Source organism: Pleurodeles waltl, chromosome 3_1, assembly GCF_031143425.1.
Source record: "Pleurodeles waltl isolate 20211129_DDA chromosome 3_1, aPleWal1.hap1.20221129, whole genome shotgun sequence".
NCBI classification, from domain to species: Eukaryota; Metazoa; Chordata; class Amphibia; order Caudata; family Salamandridae; genus Pleurodeles; species Pleurodeles waltl.
The window spans coordinates 1,654,924,101-1,654,950,612 of NC_090440.1; the positions used below are offsets into that span (position 1 = coordinate 1,654,924,101).

At 43.7% G+C, this 26,512-nt stretch overlaps 1 protein-coding gene across 4 annotated transcripts in view; it reads right to left on the minus strand.

Moving 5' to 3' along the window:
* Positions 1 to 26,512, minus strand: part of GPR155 (G protein-coupled receptor 155) — a 363,043-nt gene that overhangs the window by 83,700 nt on the left and 252,831 nt on the right. For all 4 annotated transcript variants that reach the window (XM_069225375.1, XM_069225377.1, XM_069225374.1 and 1 more), the window contains exons 8-9: positions 24,732 to 24,816; positions 4,824 to 4,914 (exon numbers count right to left, since the gene is read on the minus strand). In XM_069225375.1, coding sequence (XP_069081476.1) covers positions 4,824 to 4,914; positions 24,732 to 24,816 — 176 coding nt within the window. The remainder of the gene's footprint in view (positions 1 to 4,823; positions 4,915 to 24,731; positions 24,817 to 26,512) is intronic.

Consider the following 26,512-nt stretch of genomic DNA (forward strand, 5'->3'; position numbering starts at 1 on the left):
TTAACATTTATTTTTATACTATTTGGCGGATGCGTGCATTGTCAACAAAAAATATAGGTGAACAAGTCCTACTGAAACAACAACAGCCTATCACAACGGACGCCTTTACCACTGCTGGCGCCTGGTACAACAATATTTGTTGACGTCCACAATGACCTCCTTTTCCATGGATTTCCTTAGTACAACTTTTCAACAGTGACCTTAATCTCAAATGCACTTTGTTTTATAGCCCTACTCCTACCAGTGCAGGATTTAGAGCACTTTACATCACTCACACATCATACAGAGACATTGAATCATAAGTGTGTAAGTGATTGCACTACCGACTTTCACACCCTGCCTACTGTACTGCTCAAAACAATACACTTTCTACCTCACTCCACTGTTAACAAACAAGTATCCTCTTTGATGCCTAAGATCTTACACACCACCACCAACCTGTCTCCTTTGGTGCACACCTAACTTCCCCTGCACACCCCTACCAGTCTTCCTCTCCTGCCCGTTGACAATACGATGACACTTATGAGTCCACAGCTGAAACTGGTGCTAAACGTGCACTACCACTATGTCGCACACAAACCAATTAACCACACACTACTACACTAATTCACCCATCTATAGATTCATCTCCCATCCATAACTTTTGCTCCTGTATTTCACAAAGTGTAGCTTCCGTTGGTGCAGCAGGTGGAGTGACGTCACACTCTTCACTCTCGCGTCTTCTTTTAATCCCTAGCTACCACTGGTGTACTTATTTCCAAAGCTGTTACTTAATAACAAACACAAACCACAATCATTCTCCTTCTGCAAGCCACAAACCCACATCACTGCTCCTCTAGGGGTCGCAACAGGACTCTTCCATCCCTATCGTTTGCACATGCACTTCCAGTAGAGTATTTTAAAATCAGAAAGGAAGTGCAGTGGAACCAGGGCACAAACAACTCATAGAAACATTAAACATACACTACTACTTCAATTTACATTTGAACAGAAACCAAGGGCCCAATTTCTTTGTTGCACTAGGGGTTATGACACAATGTCTACACCACTGCGCCCCAACATACATTTTGTCATTGGTCAGTTGTAAATCTGTAAAGTGTGGTGGATCAAGAATATCCTTTACAAACAAAACCACAACTTATGAGCCTCCTTTGGTGAAGATCCACCACCAAAACACCCCTCTCTTCCTCTGTCATCTGGAAATACACTTGTTACACCATACATTACATTTGTGAAACAGGTGCAGTGGCACAGTGCCCTACACAAGCCCACTGAACCCATACTAATGCTTCATTCCATCCATGTACAAATTCCTCTTCAGTTCTTAGCCTCCACCCTTTCAACATCCTGCGCTTTTAGGGTCACAGTTTCCACTGGTGCAGCATGTCCAGTCGTGGCCAAACTGGGAACTCAAAGTGTGCCTCGCAAATGTTGTCATTCTGTCCCCTACAGTATACATAGTGAGCTAGCCTGACCACTACAATGGGGATTTGAGGGCTGGGAGGGGGTGGGGGAGCTCTCCCCGCAAGAAAATCTAAAAAAAACAACTGGCAAAAACAGTGTATTCTACCACACATTTTTCATTATATATTCAATTGTATCCGTTTTTAAAGCATAGTATATGATGATCTTACCGAGCACCAGAATAGGACAATCTTTATTGGGGCTCTGCAATGATTCCCTCACCATCACCCTCTAACAGTGCCTCTCATCTCTCTATAACCCCTCTCTCCAATGTATTTCATTTCTTTTGTAGCACCTCTCTTACCAGCGTAGGGTGTTGCAGCACTTTAAATCACACACATACATAGAAAATGAATCATGTGTGTGTGAATTAGTATATAACAAATGTTATATAAGACAAAGTGAACTAAAAGGCGTAGAATTCACATGTCATCCATACTCGTAGGCATTTTGCAAGTGCGCTTTTGCTGGGGGAAACACACTCGGGATTCAGAACATAACACAGTGGTTTGGGTTGACTTTAGTAATAACAACTTATTTCTACCCAAACAAAACCATTTTTAGCAAAATTAGGATAATCAAACACTGGGAAAAAACATAACTTTGTAACCCGTACATGCAGTTTTCACGCAGCTCTTTGATAGCAGTCTATAGCTCACTGTGCTAGATTATGATTGTAACTAATAAACTGCATCTCTGTGACAAAAGCATTTTGCCACTGAGCTATGCACATAAAACACACTTCTGTAATCTGCATAGTACATGTTCTTTGCAGCAGGCATATTAACCCTCTGTGCTACCTTATTTGAGTCAAAACTGCCTTAGACAAAACTCCAATCTCTCTCCAGCAGGCACATTAATCACCAGTTATCTTGGCACTGTTATTGCGCCTGAAAACTATTGTACTAAATACACAAGGAACTCTTCAGTGCTTTTAAAACTGCAGTACTGCTACAAAATCGGCCCCTAGTAACAAAAGCACCCCCCCCCCGCACTCTTCCAGCCTCCCGGGGAAACAACTGATGCCCGGTACGGCCAGTCCGGCCTTGGGTCCAGTGGCTCCAGGACAGTAATCACTCTACTTTGTGCTTTTCAGCACAACTTCACAATTTGTTGATTTTAGCACCCTGCAAGTTGTAAAGACATCACAACACTTCCCTGCTCTTAGCCCCCAAGGCCTAAGCCTCCCCAACCCTCCACTTCCCCTTCCCTCTACACTTCAAAGCTTCACAATCTGCATTGAGTTCTCTTAACACTTTGGCTGACACCCTGTCTGCTTACACTTACATGTCTCGTGTTCCCCATTTTCTTGAAGTTTACTTAAAAAAATTGTTGATTAACAACTCTTCCAACTACACTGCATCCTTTATGCCCTTCCAGTCAGTTCTACATTAAAAACTAACTATGCTCTTTCACACTAGTCCTTTACTTACAAAATTACCTAAACAAAGGATGTTTTTACCTACCCACCACAAAGATGACTCTCCCTTTATCATCCCTATCCCACACAATATTACTTACTGCACTTTAACGTCATTATGTGCAGTTGGAGCAGTAAAACACTATACTAAAAATACAATCAATACACAAAAATGCATTCTTTTTTATTTCTCCCCAAAGCAGAGCAGCACATTAGCTTACTTCCAACACACCGCATCCGCCAACTTTTTAATAAAAATATTTTTGGCCTTGCGTTATCATCTCTGACCTATGCCAATGTGTCCTTCTGAAACTACAAAAAATCCTAATGCGTACTATTCTATAGCACTTTACCAGACCTCTCTCTGAACCGCCCCTACCCTTTGCACCCACGCTTCCATGTCAATAATTTATATTTGTTCATCAGGTGCACCAGAACAAACCGGCCTCACGTACTCAGACACAAAAATAATACAGCATATACATTTCTAAAAGGAACCAAGGAGCCTATTTCCTTCATTGCCTTACAAACCTTTACAGACTGCTCACCGCACTGTGCATTACCATACACTGTGTACCTGCCTCTATTGTTAACTAACAAGTATCTTCTCCGGTCCCTATATTCCTATAACACCACCAACTACATAAATCCCTTGGTGCCCCACAAATCCCCCACTCACCCCTCTCAGTCTCCCTCTCCGCACGTAGCCAACGTAACTACACTTATTAGCACACAGCTTCTTTTTGTGGAGTGGCACTGTGCCCCACACAAACCATTCATGAATTGTTTCACCCATCTAAATAGTACTCTCCCGACCCTGGAGTTTGCCCACACATTTCAAAAGTTGCACCTGCCATTGGTTCAGCAGATGTAGTGGCACCACAACACTATTCATTCAAACATCTACTTTTAATCTCAAAACATGAATGTTGTGCTTTTTTCCAACGCTCTTACTTAAGTACAAACATAAACCTCAATCACTCTCCTTCTGCAAACCCCAAAACAACTTCTCCGTCTTCCTTTTCCAATTTGAACAAGCACTTACAGAGCCAAAAGGTCTCGCCTTTGAGAGCTATTGGCTTTGACAAACTACACAGCAGCGTGGATGCTATGCAGTGTGGCTCAAACTAATTTTAAAAAGCGCTATAATGCAGCCAGGGCTAATGCGCTTTTTTTTTTAACAAGTGCTTAGCTCTAGATGCATCATAGTACTTTTTCATAATTATTATTTGTAACTTTGCTGCATAGCACCCACGCTGCTATACAGCATGGAAACAAATCATTGACAAAGTGGGCAATGCCCATGCTGTACAGCATGAACAAAAGCAATGGCAGAGCCAATAATCTCAAAAGCAAAATCTATTGGCTATGACCATGCTTGTTTTTGTCTGCCACATGTGCGTACGAACCGAGGTGCAAATCTGCATATCCGCATCCACCTACCAGGGGAAACAAAGGGGCAATCTTATTGCTTCGATTACATGGGGGGGGGGGGGGGGGGGTGTACTTCATGTCCTGCAGTATTTGTGATAAATTCAGGGAGGGTCCATTGAAATCAGAGCAGCCCCAATACAGGCTCCTAATTCAGATGGTTTAAATGGTCTGTGTGTTAGGATCATTCCGATTGGCTGTTGGCAATCAATGGTTGTGCAGGCAGCCCATTCAACGAACATCTGATAGTTTTTATTGTTTGACCTCATAACAGATACAGGTAGATTCTTCTTCCAATTGCATTTCTTAGCATACGTGAAAATGGCAGATCTCACAAGATTCGCTTTTAGGTAAATAATTCCGCCAGGCCCTAGTACTAACATCTCTGAGAATACAAGATTAATTTGCAGCTACTCGCTATAGTACACTCACTCGCGTTATGTAATCTGTAAGGGTCCTACTTCTTTATTTTCAATGGTAATGAATGAAGAATAAGAATGCTTTTTACCTGATATGTTCCATAGAAGAATGCAGAATCTGTGCTGTCATTATTCCGCTGACCAGCCATTAGAAGAATTCCCACAACAAGTGCTGGGACACTGTGAATTAAGAGCAATAGACGCAGGTCATAAACTGTATTCATATCCAAACAAGACAGCAAGACTGCAGAATGACCAAATCACTCCATGACATCAAGGGCAATGGTTCCAGTCCTGGGTTTAAACCCATAAATCGTTGGCAGCAGGTGTGTTCATCTAATTAAATCAATGGAAGTACAATTATACTAAAATATCTGGAGTGCACTTTGTTGCCACTTTAAATTCCAGAACCGGAAACAGTGTCTGTGATGACATGAAGTTAGGTGGCTACCCCACAATACAGTCTGCCTTCCAATCAGAAATATGGTAATCATATTTTACGTATTCCAAGTCATATCCTCAGCAAAGCAAAATACCATGATTGTCTTAAAAGTGTGCTAACAATTGTAAATGTGAAAAAGAATGGCAGAGGCCAGCCAGGGCACAGCAACAATACGTCAAATATTATTCATTTAGATCCAATTTCATTACTCAGTTGTCCCAAACAGTAGGGGTAAATTCCTACAAAGGACAAATATTTTATTTAAGCGTTCCTTATTTGGGAGTCTTCGGGAGCAGGGTGCTTCAAGTCCTGGATGAAGGAAGAACCACCTGAGATTTTTACATTGTTTGACAGTGAGACAGTTGTTCCAAAGAGAACAACTCTATAAGGGTTATTGTTTCCTTTTTAAACAAACAATTTTGTTACCAGTGTCATGCTAATTGCCTTTCAAAGCACTATGAAATATCCACAAGGCCATACGAAATATCTGACCGGAATTCCCCAGAGGAAAAGTCAGCATATACAGGTCAACGCCTCGATGGCTTCTCTTGATCCCTTCCTACTGCGCATCCCACTTCTGTTGGGACATTACAAACTAGTCTTGGAATCCTTGTACATGGGAAAACAGTAGAAGACAGACAACACAAAGGAAACTGTATATCTGAGTCACACAAATGACCAATGCAAAACATCACAATGAACATTATTGAGGAAAATAGGTAAGACTTCAATTTATATTTGCTTGCTATGATTCAATTACTACACATTCTAAACAGCAACCCCAGTGTAATATTTTATCCGTGTTACACCTTCATCCAGAGTCGAATTATCACCTCCAGCAGGGAGGATTATGAACACAGTCAGTGATGATAAATTACCTCATAAATCTAGAATAAGGTTTACGAAACACAAAGGCCCTAATTATGAGTTTGGTGGGTGGAAAAGGCTGCCAGCCAAACTCCTGCGGTCTGGTTACTGTCTACCCAGCAGTACTCCCGCGGCCCCTGTTATGAGTTTCCCGCTGGCCCAGAGGGAAACGCAGAACAACATTGATGCCGGCTCATAATAGAGACGGCAGCAATGCTGTTGTGTGTCGGGTGCACCAGCACCCATTGCGCAAATCACTGTCTGCAAAGCAAACAGTGATTTGCATGACGGGGCTGGTCAGGAGGACCCCTCATTGCTCATGCCAAGTGCATAGGCAGTGTGGGAGCCACCCTGGTGCCCCTGGCAACCTGTCTCCACCAACATTTACATGGCGGTGCAACGCCATGAAAACACCAGCGGAGAGAGGGGTCATAATCCATAGGGCAGCACTGCCATGGTGGATTGAGACCATCAGCACCGCCAGGTTGTTGGCCGGCGGAAACGTGGTGGTGCCAGCGGTCCAACAGTGGCATGTTCGCCATGGTTGTAATGTCGAGTCTGAAGACTGCATGCCTCGTAATGAGGGCCTAAGAGTTTAAAATCCAAACGTTAGAAACAACAAGATTCCAAATAAGAACAAACATGAATGAATAATTTAAAATAGTCAAAAACGGAGGGGAGGAATTAACTTAGAGGGATGGGGTCAACTTTAGGCTAAGGGTGTGCATTATGATTAAGGGTAGGACTACAGTACACTGCTAAGGTTTGGGTAAGAGTTAGGGATACATTGACAGTGTAGGTTAGGCTTACAGACAAGACTAAGTTAGAGAGGAAGCAAGGATAAGAGGGGTAGGTGGCTGTGGTGGTGGTGTTGGTGGTGGCAGTTGAGGGAATGAAGGAGGAAACATGACTAACCTTCAAAGCTTCCAGTCTTTGACAACTTTGATTTAGTCTAAATTTTAGTACAGTTCTTTGAAATGGCTTTAAAAACTTCATTTTCTGTCAATTTCAATCAAATAAAATATTATTTTGATCAAATCAGGAAGTAACTTCAGTCCCCAAATCCTTTGCTCTTGATGCTCTCAATCAACAGCAACGCTGCACTTTCCACCAATACCAGCACTGCTTTACACCAATCGACCTATACCAGCGTGGCCCAGAATGAAGTCACACTCACAGCTTTCAACAGCTGCAGTTGCTTCTCAATTGTCTCTCACACAATCGACCACACACACCTAATGCAAATATTGCAAGCAAAAACCAACAACCTGTCTGCACACTACAGGTTGGGAGTCAAACACTCCAAAGCTGTATACGGGCTTACACTTTTTCCATCTTTAGCTTTCACAATTACACAATGAGTGAAACTTGACCAGCAATTTTCACTTTGGTTGATATAGAGCCTCCATGTGCACTCAGGATTTATTTAATACCAACCAATAACCCACACTCACTCAAGGTAAAACTATTGGCACTGTCAATGACATCACATGACAAGTACCTCACTGCAGACAATAAATTAACCAAGTGTCTTCTACACTTGTGTGTTATCCCAGGACCTTAGGCAACGACGGGCCCATCAATAACAACAGCAGACATTTTTGAGCAAAAGGCGTCACAATCACTTCGAGTATGAGAACTCTGCAAAAAACTTCACACTTTACTGCAATTTTCAAGGCAAAAACAATGCAAGTGCAAACCCCTACTAATACTCAAACATCCATCACTTTTAGGCACAACACTGGAACTTCATCAGTCTTCAGAACAGACCATGGGACAGAATTCAAAGTGGGCAGTTTTTGGACTAGACAATTGCATGGGGTCAATCCTATCTCCCTAACACTACATAAGAATAGTCCTCCCCCAGTATGGGACAAACCATCCTCCGCTACCAGAACTGTTGGAGCATTTTCATCTTTCGAAGGAATTAATGCCCTTGGAGGTTGATGAATCGTTGGACCCAGTAAGTGTTGTGGTAGAACCACTAACACAATTTCAATACAATCCTTTTTAATTTGCACACCATGACCAACGTAGCCATGAAAGGAAAACTCCAGTCGGAAAATAAAGTTAATGGATTTATTACAAACTCAAGCTCAAAGTCATGTAGACAATTCGCAAGACCAAATTATAGAGATACATAGTCACTAAGGGTTGCCCAAGGCAATGAAATAAATTCAGGCAGACTAACATTAATAAAATTAAGCATTCAAGAAGAATAATAAATATCATCAGCGAGAATATCTGTGAAACTCTACAACTTACTAAATCAGTGAAATACATATTTGGGCTGAAAAAAATCCGTGCACAAGGCATAAAAAGGGCAAAAATAATTTGAAAAACAATAATCTCGAATTCAAGGTTACTAGCTAAAGTGAATAAAAGATAGGTAAAAAGGGAAAGGATCAGCATGTCAGAAGCTCAATCAAGAGCCTTCTGGAAGGGGACTGGAAAAGGTTTCTAAGTCTCAAAGAGACATCTCACAGCTCAAAGGCAAAGAGGAAGATACCTCTCCACGTGGCACAGTGTAAAGAGGTTCATCATCAGCCAGGGTCTAGAACACTGGAGATCCGACTCAAAGTCCAACTGGTCAGCAGTACATTAAAGTTCATAAAACATTCTGACTCGCCAATGATATCAGTCCAAGTTACGTTGAAGGGGCATCATCCAATAAAAATCGATCATGACTCCAATCTGCAACCTCCATATTCTGTCATGAGAACATCTTCCCCACGTAAGTTTGAAACAATTGTATACAATGGCAGTCCAAGTTCCACTAAGCTCCGTTCTCAAAGACTATAAGATACATTCTCTCTATTTCTAAACAATAGGGCCTACTACCAAAATTGAGTCTTCTCATGGGTATGAAATCTGAAAGAAAACTCATGTCAGGGAATGATTTGGCATTTCCTGCACAGTCACGAAATATAAACTTCAACAGGCCTTACTTATGCTAACATAAGAGAATTACAACAGTGCATTAAATTAATACATTTTAATAAACACATGTAACACGCAACTTATTACTTCATTATTTTTAATATTTCATTAACATGTCACACATTTAATCTTAGTCAATGTGTTTTAATAGATATAAGGGAAGTACATTTGTTTTATTTTTTGCACACTTATTTAATTCATTAATCATGTGAAATTCAATATTGTTTCAACATATTCTATTAGTCTAGAGTCTAAATTACATTATAATATCAGTTTAATGTGATTTAATTAAAATACAACCTAAGTCGAACTCTGATGTGTAAACAAGGTGCACATTTAAACTGCGTGTAAATGCAGCTTCTATGTTCTTACCATTAGTGCTGTGATTAACATAAGGTACAAACTTTCACATACTGATGACCTTTGTGACACAAGGGACAGTATTCAAATTTAGACTACATCAACCTGAACTGCTGACTTGTTGATTTAATGGCTTATTGTTTTTGGGATGAGCCCTTATTCTTCTCTTCATGTCTCTTATCTAAGCTACTTTTCCTGTCTCCCTTTTTCAGGGAAATGCCCAGTTACTCTGTAGACCTGCTTTCTCGGCTAGCATATAAATGGGGTTTACTGTTATCAGGGTTCCTTGAGGTGACTTACTTTCCTGTAGCAAACTAAATTCTTGAAGATGCCTCTGGGGAAATCAGTGGCAACCACATCCTAATAAGGAACTTGTAAGAGACTATTTTTCTCTAGCTTTAGAAAACGTCTACTTGTCTTTTTCGCAACTTCTCTGGGGTCTGCTGTTTCCTGTTTCCACACCCCTAGGTGGGTATCACTGGCTTTATGTGGTGTAGAGAAACTGCTTCTTATTGCTGTCTTTAATCTTGCCACACCTCTGTGATGCTATTAATTGTGTTTGACCAATGACTTTGTGTTTCACCACTGTGCATATTAGTTGCTCAATGTTCACCAGTAGCACATTGTATGTTTTGTTCAGTTTAGCCGCCTATTGGCTTTGACATTGCATTACCCATTACATTCTGTATTCTGCCTATTGGCTTTGACATGTTGTATTCAGTTCAGCTGCCTATTAGCTTTGACATGATATTAGACATTACATTTTGTATTCAGCTCAGCTGCCTATTGGCTTTGACATGGCATTAGACATTACACTCTGTATTCAGCTTAGCTGGCTATTGGCTTTGACATGATATTAGACATTACATTTGATATTTAGGTTAGCTGCCTATTGCCTTTAACGTGGAGTTAGACATTGCAGTTGAGAATCCAAGCTGTATTTTTCCAAGGTATGTTTTTCCACAAGATGAACCAAGGTGTTTTCTTCACACCAGACTAGACCTGATAAGAGAGAGTACATTTGGTGTTTTCCTTTCTGCTCAGGCTTGGGAAGAGGAGAAGTCTAGGAGATCTGGCCAGTCTCCAAAGGCTTGCGTAGTTTTCCTGAGTCTGAGAGGAGGGGGCACGCTTTTGTAAGGATGACTCTGGGCTACAGTGAGTGAGATTCGAATCTGCTTGACTTCAGGCTGGAACTAGGCGCCAGTTGCCAGTCCCCCGTTTGGGTAGATAATCTCTTTCTCGCAGTTGACCGGAGTCATCAACTTGCAGACCCCAGAAAGATGAAGCTGAGTATGTAGGCCCTGCCGCCTTGCTCAAACGGTGATGAATTTTGATTTTTATGCTTTGCTACTATAATCATATAAAGATATTGGCCCTCATTCTGACCTTGGCGGTCGGCGGAGAGGCGGCGGTCGGACCGCGAACAGACCGGCGGTCAGAAAAATGGCATTCTGACCGCGGCGGTCACCGCCGCGATCGACCGCCACTTCCCCACTCCGACCGTCACGGCGGTCATGACCGCCGGGCTGGAGTTTGCGCACTCCGGCCCGGCGGTCGTCCCAAGACCGCCAACGGTATCATGACCCTGCCTACCGCCGCGGTTTCTGGCGGTCGGGAACCGCCATGCAAACCATGGCGGTAAGCACTATCGGGGCCAGGGAATTCCTTCCCTGGCACTGATAGGGGTCTCCCCCACCCCCCACTACCCACCCGAGTCCTCCCCCCACACCCTCCACCCCCCTGCCACCCCCCAGAGGTGGTACGAACCCCCTCCCCACCCCCACCCCGACATGCACATACATGCACCCCGACATGCACACACCCCCAACATGCACATATACACACCCCCTACACACACATACACAACGGGGACACATACCCGCACACATACATGCAGACATGCGCACCTGCCGAACAGCACACATTACCCATAGACACAGCAGCACCCCCCGCCCGCATACACGCACTCACACACCCCCTCTACACACTCACACGCACACCCCCATGCATGCCCACATCACACAACACCCCCCCTCCCCCTCCCCTCACGGACGGTCAACTTACCTTGTGCGTTGGTCCTCAGGGAGGCGACGGGAGCCATGGGGAGGTGACCGCCAACAGAACACCGCCAACAGAAGACCGCCACACAGATATGTGGGTCGTAATTCTGTGGGCGGTGTTCTGCTGGCGTGGCGGTGGAGGTTGACCAGTCTCCACTTTTCCGCCGACCGCCAGTGTGGCTGCTGGCGGTTTCCCGGCGGAACGCTCCCAGCGGTCGGAATGCGCACAGCGGCATACCGCCGCGGTCGGCGGTCTTCACCGCGGCGGTAACTCGGCGGTCCCGCGAAAAGACCGCCAAGGTCAGAATGAGGGCCATTATCTATATGCTGTGTACATTGCAACTGAGAAGTACTGTGATATATTTTGTTTTCTTGCTGCGACTACTTTGTGCTTGAAATCTATTAATTCGTCTCTCAAGAACTTGTGGGTGGGGAAGAATTAACAACAATAAAGGTCTTCTTTGAACTCAGAAGTGCATTCCAGAGAGGTTCTGTAAGCTCCGATAGGAGATAAGTAGGAAGGCAGAACAACCTCACAGTAGGTCTAGTTAAAAATGCTACACATGCACACAGCAGATGCACCAGTAGCACGCAAAAGCAAACCTGACTGTCCATCCATGCTAAGGATGCACAGTTGGCAGACTGGATACCTTTGTGCAGAGACTACCCCCTCACTCTTTTTCTGGATTGTATGTTGTAAAACCCTCACCTTGTCACATACATTACTGCCTGAAGACTATGCCATTCCTGAAACAGTTTCCTACAGCTCTTTAAACCTCATCCTTTCCATCACTTCTGCTTGTGGCATTGCAGGTGCTCACCCAGCTATTGGCACTTGACCCTCTGACTGTGCTCAGCTCACTGTACACATTCCACCCACCTGTTCATGACTGGTGGCTGTCCATCAGAACCCGACCTACCCACGGGCTTGCTTGCAACTTCCTGAGCCAGAGATGTCTCCATCTATACATGGAGGCCAAAGATGCATTTGCAATATCCACTTCAAATTGGTATGCACAGGTAGCTTCACTATGGTCGCACACTGCCCTCCCCCAACCAATCTTGCTATTCACCTCTAGGTTTTCAAACAAGAGGGGCGGAGACCGTGGACTACAGTGCTGGAGACTTAAAAAGGAGAAAGTGAGACTGCAAGTAAAGAGGGAACAATAAATCATTCCACTTCTCCCTATGATGTCTGCTATATTTTATTGGCTTCATCCTTATAGCTAGATAGCACACAAAAGAAATCAACAACCCAGTAAGATCTCACCCAAGGTTTCGTGAGACCCAGAGTGGCCATCATGGGTCTCCCTGTTTGTCAATTGCAATATCTCTGTTTATTCCAATGTATTATTAATCACAAGAACAAATAAGCAAGTTTACTTTAGGAAATCCTCCCACAAATACACTGAAAACACTAGAGGTTAAATTAATGGACCCATTCCATCCACTAGTGATTAGAATTCACCTCAGAACCTCTGCAGCCTGGCCATACCAAAGATTTATCATGAACAATCACAGCTGCTAAGGGATCCACTTATTCATTCTTCTGTACATATTGCTCATTCACAGCATGATGGCACAAAATTCTTAATAAGAACATCTCACTTGTATGGTCCTTCAAGACATGAAACCATGCACATCCATACCCATGTTCAAAACAAAAAAAAATGCAAACCGATATGCTCATACCCCAACCAGAGAACCTAATTGCTGACATGTACCTCAATTTAGTAAAAGGTGACAACAACGTTGGCCTTTGGATAAGCCTGAGCCTCACAGTTACCCTTCTGCCTCATCATAAAGGATCCTTGGTAGACAAGCATGTAGTGAAACCCTCCCTAACATCAATAACTTTTCTACTGCCATAATTATCAAAAATCCACTTTCTCTTACTTTGTGTAAATCACATGGTAGTCATAAAACTCTGAGCAGAAGAATAGTTTTAAATCGCACAGGAGCCATCCAGATCAATGGTATGGTATATAACGTCTAATCACATCATCTTAGCAGAATGTACTACTCTAATAAAAGACTACAAGCATAATAAACTTCACTATATTGAGGCAATAATCTCACAATATCTGAAAAAGATTACTCCCCAGACCTATTCAATCACCATACCTCAATGTGTGGGTGTTGGTTGCCAAGGGAAAGGGCTATATTCAGAAGACTACTGCAAAATATAATGGATCCTGTTGCAAGTAGCATTATTAATGCTATGACTATCAATCTTAACACTGAAGAAGGCAGAGGCAGAACTTGTATGTCACAAGTATCAATGCTGATTGCAATTCTGAAGTCACCAGAGAGGGACTGAAGCTGGATTGCTTAAGCTTTGACTTCTGACACACCTGCCCAATCCTAATAACAGCAGAAATAGTCACTTTGCATACCATACTAAGGAGCGTACGATTCTTATATCAAACCAGGCCCAGTCTACAGACTCATAGAATGTTGCCAGACTCAGCAGAACACTCAGAGAAGAAGACATTAAAAAATACCTAGCATTCAATGATGCATATGTATTTGGTCAATGAGAAAACCAGCAAAGAAATACCAACAGTCAGAGGCCTCCCCGTAGGCACAGCCCCTCAGGGTTTGACAGTGCATTAAAATTGCATGTTAGAGATCAAATATATACCTAATGAATGCAACAAAGAATATGTGTAGGTTTTAAAATTAAAAGTATCTACTACAGCAAAATTTAGAGCTGAAGAAACTTAAAATAAGGTAAAATTTGTGTGCATATGTTAAGGCTGTTCGAACTCGTATATATGGTTCATTAATGCAAAGTCTTTATTATTAGGGTGAGCATTCTAAAGAAATGTTTTAAGATTGAACTGCATTTCTAACAGTGGTTCCAGTATAAAAATTTGTATACACATTTGAAAAGTTTAACAATATGAGGCAACTTATAATGCCCCCAGTATGCTCTCTGGTTTGATGTAAAAAGTTAAACAAGCTTGAAAGAAAAATAGGTGATTCTTTGCCTTCAGAATAAAAAGTTTAAAAAAAATGAAATTAGGGAAAAAACGTTTTGCTAAACTATTGTGAAATTTAGGTACCATTTCTTTAAAGCATCATTCACTAAAATGTGGTGATGCATGCTAGTAATTCCAAATAAATTAATAACTGAAAAATGAGTGTAACCAGTTCCAACAAGAGTACTGGAAACATGAAGCTAAACAATCATTGGCAAAGCTAACTGGTCTAGCATTAATGGTCAGCGTTTTGGTTTTGTCAATGTGTGTCTTGTTTTGACATGGTTTTTATATCACTTTATTGTTGTGGGAGCTGCTGGATCCTCACCATTATAACAAACACTGGCAAAAATACCTTTGGTCTCAAAAGCACACCTTGCCACTGTAGCTCAGGGCACTATACAAAACTACTTTATGTGCCAATATGCTCCTTGTGAAAGAGTGGAATGCTGTCACTCACAGTGAAGCCGACCGAAAGAGAGAGAGAGAATTTTAATACAAATAATCAATTAGGGGCCCAATCTTAAAGAAAATCACAAACATGCACACACAGTGTATGTCCTTGCATTAGTGCAGAATTACAGCTTTCATGGATTCTTACTAATTTACAGAAGTAGGCCAGAAAATTGGACTCCTAGAAAATATTTGTGAACCGTATTTTAGCACGAGCAAGTATGCATGTGTAGATTTGCTTATGCGAAAATCTGTTGAGCATTTACAAGTTCACTTTCCTTCCAATCACTGTTTCCCAACCATGCATGAAAATTTACTTCTGCCCTTGTCAGGACTAAATTTCTAACCTTTCTCTGTATGAGAAATGATTAGAGAAGAGCAGGTGTAAGTTTGTAGGTTTTCACAGACTCAAAAGGGCATTCCTACCATAGAACTATTGCTTACCCCTATCTCCAGCCTCAGGATGTAGATCTGCTGAATGATATCCACAAACGAAATTGCTAGTATTCAATCCCTTCTGAAGAATGAGCCCTAGCATGATCAGACTCAATTATGAGATCGCTGCCATAATTTGTCACGGCACTAAATGGCGCCAAAGGGACAACTGTTTTTTTTTACAGGACAAGTAGATTTATGAAGCAACCTCTTGCATGGACAAGTAGATATTTTATACATTTTGACACCACTGCATGTTGTTCAATCTTGACCGGATATGGACAACCATTCAGCCTTCAGCCTCGTAGTTCATGATGCCAACAGAACCCTTAGATAGCAATACTGGACCATTTTACACAGTTACCCATTACTGCTACTTGTGTTTAAAAATTAGTGTTTTATTGATGGGTTCCTTAGCATATGGTTGTATAAACCAGCAGAAGGAGTATGTCTGAGGCATCTCATGGCATTATCTGTTATTTTTGGAATAGCTCGGCACATCGACAAACTGACTAAAATTTGGGGATTACCTCAGACTACTCACGAAATTGACTGACATCTGAGAGGCTTTTTAGGTACATCATTGTTATAACTGTCATAGGTGTGATATCTGAAACACACAAGGTGTTACCAGTACACAACTTTATGTATGATCCTGGAAGATGGTACAGAATCAAGAGAATGATAGCTCGCTGGAGGGTGGAAGAAACAAGGATGAATGTGGTGATCAACTGGAATTGTGGCAGGATTCAGGTACAGTAACGGACGCCACTTTACACAGCTGAACCGGAGGCCAAATATCCAAAGGGGAGCTACATTTGTTTTTTTTTTTAGCCTTTCAACATTCACCGAAAAGAATTGAGTGTTCCCGGATTTGGTCAGGAGAAGGAGGCATCAGTGATAAGCTTTATTAACTCAAGTTTTATTTGTTGTCTTCAAAATAGTCTCAATGCTCAATGGTATTAGACAGGCGTAGTCTCTGTAGTAGATCTGGGCAAGAACAATAGCCTTTTTATAAGCTAAAAAGTTATAGGAATACTGAATTTTGCAAACAGGATCATACTTCTCCTGTTGCTGGAACTCTACATGTTTGTTGTTATAGCAGCCAGATGCAAGGAGAATTGTCGAAGATGATTGTTTCAAGTGTCTTTGTTACACAGGGAACACTAGAGATGAGAATATATTCAAAAAGATCATCTAGATCCACAGATAATTTTTCCAGGTTTAGAATGATGATTGCATGTTTGATAGCCTGAAGGATGAATCCTCTATAGAAATCGGGATTAAGGAACTGACTAGGATGGTGATGATGGCTGTCGAGTTACAAGGTTTAATTGGATGACTTTGATATTGCATATATTACAAACAAAAGAGGATTACATGAAGAAGGTCATGATGGTGCAAAAGCCGGTTCCCAAGCTTGGTCGTAGGTTAAAGTGTGTTTTTTTCCCACACTAGCATAGCAATGACAGACGATTGTTAAAAGGATCTTTTGACAAGGCTGGCATGAAAGATGCTGTGCTGGGTGTTAGGATCTCCTGAGTCTTCAATGGGAGACTGAAACTAATCCTCCTTTTCTCTGGTATAAGCTTAATTGTAGCGTCTGGGGTGTAACTGTTAAGCTTTGTAATCAGAATAAAATTTAGTTTTATGCCAAAGTCTGTCCAGCATTCTACCTTGAAGCTTCAAGTAGCAAATGTACCATTTATTAGCCTTCAAAACTCATAGTTTGTGTTTGTGTTGCAGAGTTGTGTGTTGGGGGAAGTGGGAGTCAGCCACAGTGCCCAGGCAATTGTTTAAATTGGATTCCAGGGGATCCAGAATGTCAACAGGAGCTTCCAGGTGAGGGTCCAGCATGTGAAAGAGAGGTTTGGTGAAGGGTCCTGACTATATGTTCTCCAAATTACTTGATAAGGGGGGAGGGGGAATCATTTCATGGGGATTCCTCAAATTACCTGCCACTGTAAACATCAGTCTGCAAGCTAATAGAACTGCTGGAGCTGAAGTTGGAGCTCAGGTATCAGCGAGACCAGCTGATCAAGACTATAGCCTCTCCCACAAATGGGTTTGTTGTCAACTGGGTAAAGCAGAGGGAATCTGTGTTATCAATAATACTTTTAATATAAGAGTCAAATGATTCATAAGCCCACATGGTATCGCACAGAATGACAGCAGGGTTTGGAGTGGTTAGAATGAGAGGGGTAGGATTAAGAAGATCAGCGTGGAAGGAAGCAAGACGTTTCTTGGATAGGGGGTTAAACCTTTCTGGCTTGTGAAAGTGGGTATTTCTACCAAACCGAATCACAATTAGAAGGGGGAATAAAAGGGGCATCCCAGACTAACTGAGATTTGCAACAGTTTGCATGAATGGTTTGTGATTGCAACTATGGACGCAAAACACACAAAGTTTCTAACACATCAAAGGTGAACTAACTAATTCGCAAAGGGCAAAGTGTCTCTATGGGAGCACTTCCGCCTTTGGACTTGTGCAATGCAGCTTCTGGGGAAAGCAGGCAGTGAGCTTGGGATCACTGCCTGCTCCCCCAATGTATTCCCAAAGAGGAAACTTTTTAAAAATCTACATCTATTCCTTTATAGAACTTAGGTGGTTATAAAAAACATGCTCCCCATTTGGGAATGTAAATGTATAGCTGGAGGTCTGCAGTCCCTTGTACGCCACTATCCCTACACTAGTAGCAAATCCTAAGGGTTGCAAATTAGATCATTCTGAGATCCACTGCAAGGGGACATTTTGCAGTGCAATGATCACTCCAAAGGCCACATTGAAAAATAACAGTCAAAAGTTAGGTGCTCAGCTTAAACCCACTAACTGCAACTAGCCTGTTTTAACAATGAGCCCATAGTCCCTTGTCGCAGTTGGAATCTAGATCAAAAATATTCCAGTGGGTGAGATTTCAGAACTATGGCCCTTATTACAACAGTGGCGGTATATGCCGCCTACCGCCGTGCTGACGGCCGGCAACATACCATGGTGGTAATCCGCTACGGGTATTATGACCCACACAGAGAAATCCGCCACTGTACAGACACCCACGCAAGTCCGCCACACCAAAGGTCAGTGATTAACTGGCGATAGCAAAACTTACACCTTTACGCCAACAGGAACACGCCCACAGTATCACGACCCACGAATCATCGCGGCGGTCTTTCAACCGCGGTAAACCATTGGCGGTACACACCGCTGCGCTCAAAATACACACACACTTACATAACACTACCACATTGGACAATTCAAACTACACATACCTGACACACATACACACACCACACCCACACCACTATAAAACACACACCCGTATTACCCACAACCCCTTCAATGGAAAAAGATTGCGAACAGAGAGACATAAGACAGGAGCACCCACTCAATCAGAGGCACAAAACACCATCACCCATACACTCATCCACGCACCTCACACCACACACCCCAACACATCACCCCACACACCCTCACACATACCACTCACACCACATCCATAGCACCCCAAAGACACTCCAGGTTTTCAGAGGAGTAGCTAAGGGTCATGGTGGAGGAAATCATCCAAGTAGAGACAAAGTTATTCGGATCACAGGTGCAGCAGACGTCCATTGCAAGGAAGATAGAGCTATGGTGGAGAGTCGAGGACAGGGTCAACGCTGTGAGACAGCACCGCAGAATAAGGGATGACATCAGGAAGAGGTGGAACGACCTACAGGGGAAGGTGCGTTCTGTGGTTGCTAGACACCAGGTACCAGTACAGAGGACTGGCGGTGGACCCCCACCTCCTCCCCCACAACTAACAACATGGAAGGAGCAAGTCTTGGTAAATCTTTACTACTATATCACCCACCCTACCTGCATGCCATCACAAACTCCTACCCGTACCCTCACCCCGTCACTCCACCACCTCACATATACCTCACTATCACAATCCACCCATCCCAATACCAAGCACGGCATGCAACAACTATGCATGGACACTCATCACAGACCTGCATGGACACCCATCACCACAGCATGCCCATCACAGAGATTCACCCAGCCCACAAAACCACCACGAACACAAGGCCAAGCTGACAGGGAAATGACAACCATACAGGGAAACACAAGATGGCACAAACAGATACATTAGCATTGCATTTGCATCCCCACAGGACCCCTACTCAACGTCACTGGAGAGGATGTGCCAGCTACAACCAGTCCAACCCCTGAAGAGGCCCACAGTGATGACAGCAGCTCTGCATGGCTGGATCAGGATGACCAACCTGGCCCATCAGGGACCTCTGGACAGTCGGTTCCCCTGCCACAATCCCAAACTACCACAGAGCCACCCCCGTCAGGAAACACCAGCACAGCACCCACCCAGCAGGCCCATGCCACTGTCCCCAGGACACGTCAATCAGCAGTGTGTCCACCACTACACGGACCCCAGACAACCCCACAAACACAGGACGATCAGGGACCTGGGGTCAGTGGCAGTGGGCACACGGTTCAGGGGACAGAGGCACAGGACAACAGGGAAGCTGGGAGGACTGCTGTGCGACAGGGGGAGGACAGGCCAAGGGAAACCATTCTCCACGAGGCACTCCCCAACATCCTGGGAGCATACCACCATTCCCAGGAGACCATGGGCCAGATACTGGCCAGGCTGCAGGAGACCCAGTGGCTGCAGGAGGGACAGTACCTAGGGATCATGGATGACCTAACAAACATCTACCATCCTGGTCACCATTGCAGGGGTGCTGGGTGACATGACCAAGACCATGAGGGAGGCAGTGGCACAACAACGGGCCCCTGACACTAGCCACACAGATGAACAGCCTTCCACCTCTGCCGTCACTAGTGGACAGGAGGCACTGCCACAGGACCAACAGGCCACCAGCACCCCACCCCCTGCAGAAGGAGAACCACCCTGCAAACGGTCCCTGCGATCCAGTCAGAAGTCAGAGAACATTGCCAAGACCCCCGCCAGGAAATAAGACTCTCCTGATTGTCACCCTTCTGTCCCACTATGTCACCCTGTCCACCTTGAACTGCAATTACTCCCATTCCTATGCCCCCTTGGACAATGCACCTGTGATACCAAGAGACTGGACTTCCTCCACCATCACCCCTGCCCATTGCACATCCCCCTCTACTTATGAGCACTGGATCAAATACAAGTACGGAGTCTGTCAATTGATTGCAATATGTATTAGGTTAACAAGCTGTAAACATTTCAATAAATATGTCCAGTTATTTATACATTGGTATGACCTGTAGTGGGCAGCAGTACACAAAGCAGGAGCCAGAGTGGGGCACAGGGATCTGAAAATAGAGATGGCAAAGGGTAAAGTCAGTGGCCAGAAACATAGGGTAAGAGGCTGTCTTGTACAATGTCCAACAGTTAACTGAAATGTAATATAAATGTAAAATGTCTTACCTGTGTGTCACTGGAAGTATTGCTGAATAATGTTGCCCCTGTTGTCAACATCTTCTTCCTCTGCCTCCTCTTCCTCACTGTCCACAGGCTCCACCACTGCCACAAGACCATCTCTAGGCTCATCCTCCTGCAGAAAAGGCACCTGGCATTTCAAGGCCAGGTTGTGCAACATGCAACAGGCAACGATGATCTGGCACACATTCTTGGGTGAGTAGTACAGGGATCCACCAGTCAGATGGAGGCACCAGAATATGGCCTTCAGGAGGCCGAAAGTCCGTTCTATAATCCTCCTTGTACACCCATGTGCCTCATTGTAACATTCCTCTGCCCTTGTCCTGGTATTCCTCACTGGGGTCAGTAGCCATGAGAGGTTAGGGGTAACCAGAGTCACCTGCAAATATCGAGGGACACTCACCCTTAGGGACATACCCATACACCAATATATACTGGGTGTGGACCATGGGCTCACCTATTAGCCACACCCGGTGCCTCTGGAATTGGCCCATCACATATTGGATGCTGCTATTCATCAAGATAAGTGCGTCATGCACAGAGCCAGGGTATTTGGCATTCTCATGGGAAATGTACTGGTCCGCCAAACACACCATCTGCACATTCATAGAGTGATGGCTTTTTCTATTCCTGAAAACTTGCTCATTTCTCCGAGGGGGGGAAAGGAGGCGGGGAGGGGGGGAATGGGGACAAATGCCACATGTGTACCATCAATGGCACCTATGATGTTGGGGATATGTCCCAGGGCATAAAAATCAGCTTTCACTGTGGCCAAATCCTCCACCTGGGGGAACACGATGTAGCTGCGCATGTGTTTCAGCAGGGCTGACAACACTTTAGTCAACACATTAGAGAACATTGGCTGAGACATCCCTGATGCCATGGCCACTGTTGTTTGGAAGGAACCACTTGCCAGGAAATGGAGCACTGACAGGACTTGCACTAGAGGGGGGATACCAGTGGGCTGCCGGATAGCTGACATCAGGTCTGGCTCCAATTGGGCACTCAGTTCTAAGATTGTGGCACGATCAAGTCTGTAGGTAATGATAATGTGTCTGTCCCCCATTGTTGCAAGGTCCACCGGGGGTCTGTACACCGGAGGATGCCGCCATCTCATATGCAGCCTCAGTGGTTGGAGCCTAGGGAAGAGAACGGTGAGCAGAGGGTCACATTCCCACATTTTTTGCACTAATGCTGTTTTTTTTACCTTACAGAAACAACATGTGAATCCTAAAATCAGCTGCTGTGCCAATGTCTGCTGTGACGCAGTTAGGTGCCATGCCCTGTGGCCCCCTGAAATGGCGGATGCCTGACCTGTGAGGAGTGACAAGTGGAAATGAGGTAATTGCGCTGACGTTGTACGCTATCGCGGTAGGCGGTCGATGACCGGCACGCAACTTCGCATTGGTTATCATTGGGCCCTATGGGTTCCAGGAGCCAATGGTGATGTACGCTGGCGGTGACAGTACGCACCGCCGCCGACGTCACCATAATTTTCTATATATCTACTCGCTTGCTACCAGGCCATCAACAGGAGAGGACCTACACTGCAAGTGCTGCTGTGACCTGTGTCTGGAAGCGACAATGGCTCGAGTGTCTGGGGAAAGGGCCCCGGCCTTCACTGCAGAGGAGTTGGAGAAACTGGTGGATGGGGTCCTACCCCAGTACATGTTACTCTACGGTCCTCCAGACAAACAGGTGCTGTGTGTGTAAGCCACATGTTGGGGGGGGGCTAAGGGGTCCTGGCCAGAGTGCAGCATGAAAGGTGGTCAATGTATGTGCGTCAGGGGATGGGTGGGATCTGGTGGGCCATGAGTGTGACGGTCTGGAAAGGTGACTAATTCCCTTTTCTGCTGTATTTTCCCTCCAGGTCAGCGCCCACCAGAAAAAGGGTATTTGGCGTGCCATCGCCAAAGAGGTGCGGACCATGGGGGTCTCTGACAGGCAGAGCACCCACTGCCGCAAGAGGTGGTGGATAGGCGGGTTGTGATGTGGTGGGCGGTACATTGTCTTACGCCGGTCTGTTGGCGGTTACCGCTGCGGTGTTTGTTGCTACCGCTGTGGCGATCAGTGTGTTAAAGTGGCTGTCTGTGTTGGTGGTTTCTGTCGTGGTCGTGATCCCATTTTTTGTTTACCGCCGGCCTGTTGGCGATGTTACCGCCGCTTTAACACCGACCGCCAGGGTTGTAATGAGGGCCAATATCTCCACATCATCTGCACTCCTTGTCTCTCTTTTGTTGTCCTCTCATGGGAGGCTCCTTTGCTTCTCAGCCATTCTCTTCGCTACCAGTCTCCTGTCAGCTTCCATATTCCTCACTTTTGATGTTTTCTTCTCCAATGCCAGGCACCTCTCCTCCAGTCTCTTCTCTGCTGCAATTGCATGCCTCACTACTGTTGCACTCCACACCCCAACTACTTAACACAATGCTGTCTCTGCTTCTTCCTTTCCTTCTTGAGGAGTCTGTGATCCAGTTACCAATCCATCCTGCAGGATAGCTTAGCCACCTAAGTCCCTAGACTGAAATTGTTCACTTACAGTCAGGATTATATTCTACACAGTCAATCCAGTATGAAGTAGGTGTGTACGGTGTTAAGGATGTGACAGAATTTCAAGTGATAAGATGTAATGCCTTCCATTCATTAACAGTCCCATTATAGTCACTTAGCATAGGCTGAATTTCACAAATACAATGCTTACAACGTTTTTGTATATTTCAGCAGGAAAAATTGTTTTTCTCTTGCAATGATCTCCATCTATCCCGGGAGTTTACTCAGAATTATTCTTCTTGTATTGCAACTCATCAAAAAACATGCATTGACTATGCCAATATGCCTGGCAATGGTCACCAGCTGTGTGTCTTTGTAAATAAATGCTTGTTTTGTCATGATGTTTGCAAAATTTTCTTGTTGGGAAAGCTGACGAATTTCATCAAACCTTTGCTAAAAGCTACAATATATTTTTGGGATCAAAAAGCATACATTGCCATAGTAGTCATTGGCACCTGAGGGGAATACTTTGCATGTGGATTAGCTCCTTGCAAAAGGGCAGAATGCTTTCACTCACAGTGAAATTGGCCAAAGACTGAAGTGGACTGACACACTGCACCATATAGCATGATGTAGAGGGAGAAATAAAATGTGAATGACACAATAACAGACCTATGGAGAAAGAAGGATGGCTAAAAGCCCCTTAAAGTATATATACTATACATACAATTTTAGTAAAATTAAAATGTCTCCACTAACAGCAGGCCTAAAAAGGTGTCTGGTTACCTCAAATTCACTGGTCACGGCAATGATACAGAGAGCAGCAATGTTGGACTTTTTCCCAAATGGGAGACAAAATATGAACGTTTTTCAGGTTATTAGTGTGGGTCAATTTAAGGGTACATCATGTTTTAGAAATCTTGAACTCTTTCATTTGACTAACCTACACATCACATGATACTGTACATTAGTAGACCGCTGCATAACTAAGGATGCTCTAACGAAATAAACAACTCTCTAATTAGTGAAAAGCAGTAGTCCTTTGCTATCCTTGCCAGCAAGATAACACATAAATGTAAATAAACATACAACACAATATTAATGTATAGACAAAATAGAGAAAATGTCTTTCCTATTTCGTTTTCGCAGTCACCATACCATGCTTTTGTAAATGCAAACTACTTCTGCATCCTTTCTTGTAATATCATTACTGATAACCTCCACTGTGTCAGTTGCGATACGCATTAATTGGCCAACAAATGTGGACAGACCGTGCAGCACATTAACTTTCGAGACATGACAGGTACGCTCTTCAGACGTTAAGGATAACTGCATCATTCAGATAATTAGTGCAACACAAAATTATATGTTGTCTAGCCACAACTCAACACCTCTAAGAAGGGAACTGAGCAGCAGACAGCAATTACAGAGGCATGTACCCACATAAAATAATAATAATTGCATAGGAGGAAGGCAGACTCAACAGACCCTATATCCACTGTCACAAAATGACAACACTAAATGCCATATTACTTACGACCATCCAAGAAGAATGATACATCCCACTGGAAGCTTCACTGCTTCTCGTTTTCTTAGTAGAAATAAAGTAACAGATATAAGACCTAAAAAAAAAAGGATATGTATTAGACTACCGCACTCATACAAAAGTTATCTTCCAAGCAAATATAATCTATTTCACATACAAAAATTGTCAGCGATATTAAGAATTCTGACTTCTGTATCCTGATATGTCTGTGATTATCTACCAATTAACTCCCCACCTCTCGACTCCCTCATTTTTTAAAATCATTTCTAACCTAGAATCATTGATGAACATACATCTTACCACTCACCAGCACACATCACAATTCATTGCATGCACATTGTGTCTTGATGCACGTAGGAGTGTCCAGAAAGGCTCCTGCTCTCTCCCATGATTACCTCCATGTCTAGTTGAGGACTACATCTTCCTAGAGCACCCCCTCACAGATCCACCTCCTCCCAACCTAGACCTCTTAAAAGGCACATTTCCATAATCTCTTTATAGTAATTATTTTGCTTTTTTGGCCCGTGATGAAGGATGAACCACACAGTATCCTCCATATCTTGCTGGACCACATCACTAATTTTAGGTACAGGTTCAGAGCTCCTCCACTGGATGTCTACTGCACAACTGTGGATCGAATATCAAACATATGATTATCAAAAACAACTGTGCCTTCATTATCCTGATAAAAATGAAGGCCCATAAACCTTTATGGGCATCATCGTCCCACCCGATTATTTGATGATATACGTCAACAATGAAGAAGAAACGATAATGGGGTGGCAGTTATCCACAGAGACTTGCTCTCATGCAAGTGCATTCGGACAAAATCTTATTTTCAAATCAAACCCTTTTGAAGTAAACAGACTAATGGCACCTACCATACAGTAAGTGACAACTCTTCATTTATTGAGTAAAGCAGCTAGTACCCAAGGAATGGTCACAGCATAAAAAGAGATATCGGCAGGCAGAAAGACATTACAAGAGGCTCAAAACTCCGGCCTCAGATGCATTAAGGAAGTCGGCACAGAAAGATTATAAAAAAGCTTTATGGATGTTAAAGACCAAAGAGACGGAAGAACGCTGGAAACATCTGGTAACATTGCTTCTGTCCACCAAAAGCACAGAATTTTGGGACTTTATCAGCACATTGCTTTACGATTCCGAAACAAACACTAACGTGATCTCGGCCAGCGACTGGGAAAGGCATGTCGTAAATCTGTATGTAGACAAAAAATATGTAGGGGATCAAGCCCATAGCGCTGGTCCCAACGAATTGGAAGTATTAGACGACAAAATTGGCCCTATCACTATTAAAACTGTGCAAACTATCCTTGGCAAAATGAGGCGGGATGGGGCCCCTGGAGCATTTTCAGAGACGACCAAGCCTACTGGGACGCACCCCTGACCGCTTTATTCAATGACTGCTTATATCTTTCAGTGGTCCCGGCTGCATGGAAGGGATCAATACTTCAACCTATTTACAAAAAAGGGGTCATTACTTTCCCTGAAAACTATAGGCTGATAGCTTTATTGGATGTAGATGGTAAAGCATATGCAAAGATCTTATTATAAGAGCTTGAAGAATGGATCTCAGCAAATGGCATAATTCCACTTTATCAAACAGGTTTTAGACCTAGTTCCTCCATATTAGATAATGTCCTGGCACTTTCATATCTTGGACAACAAACACTAAAACCAACGTCCCCACCGCTTTTTGCATGCTTTATTGACTATAGTGCGGCTTTCGATGGGGAGGTGCGCCACATCCT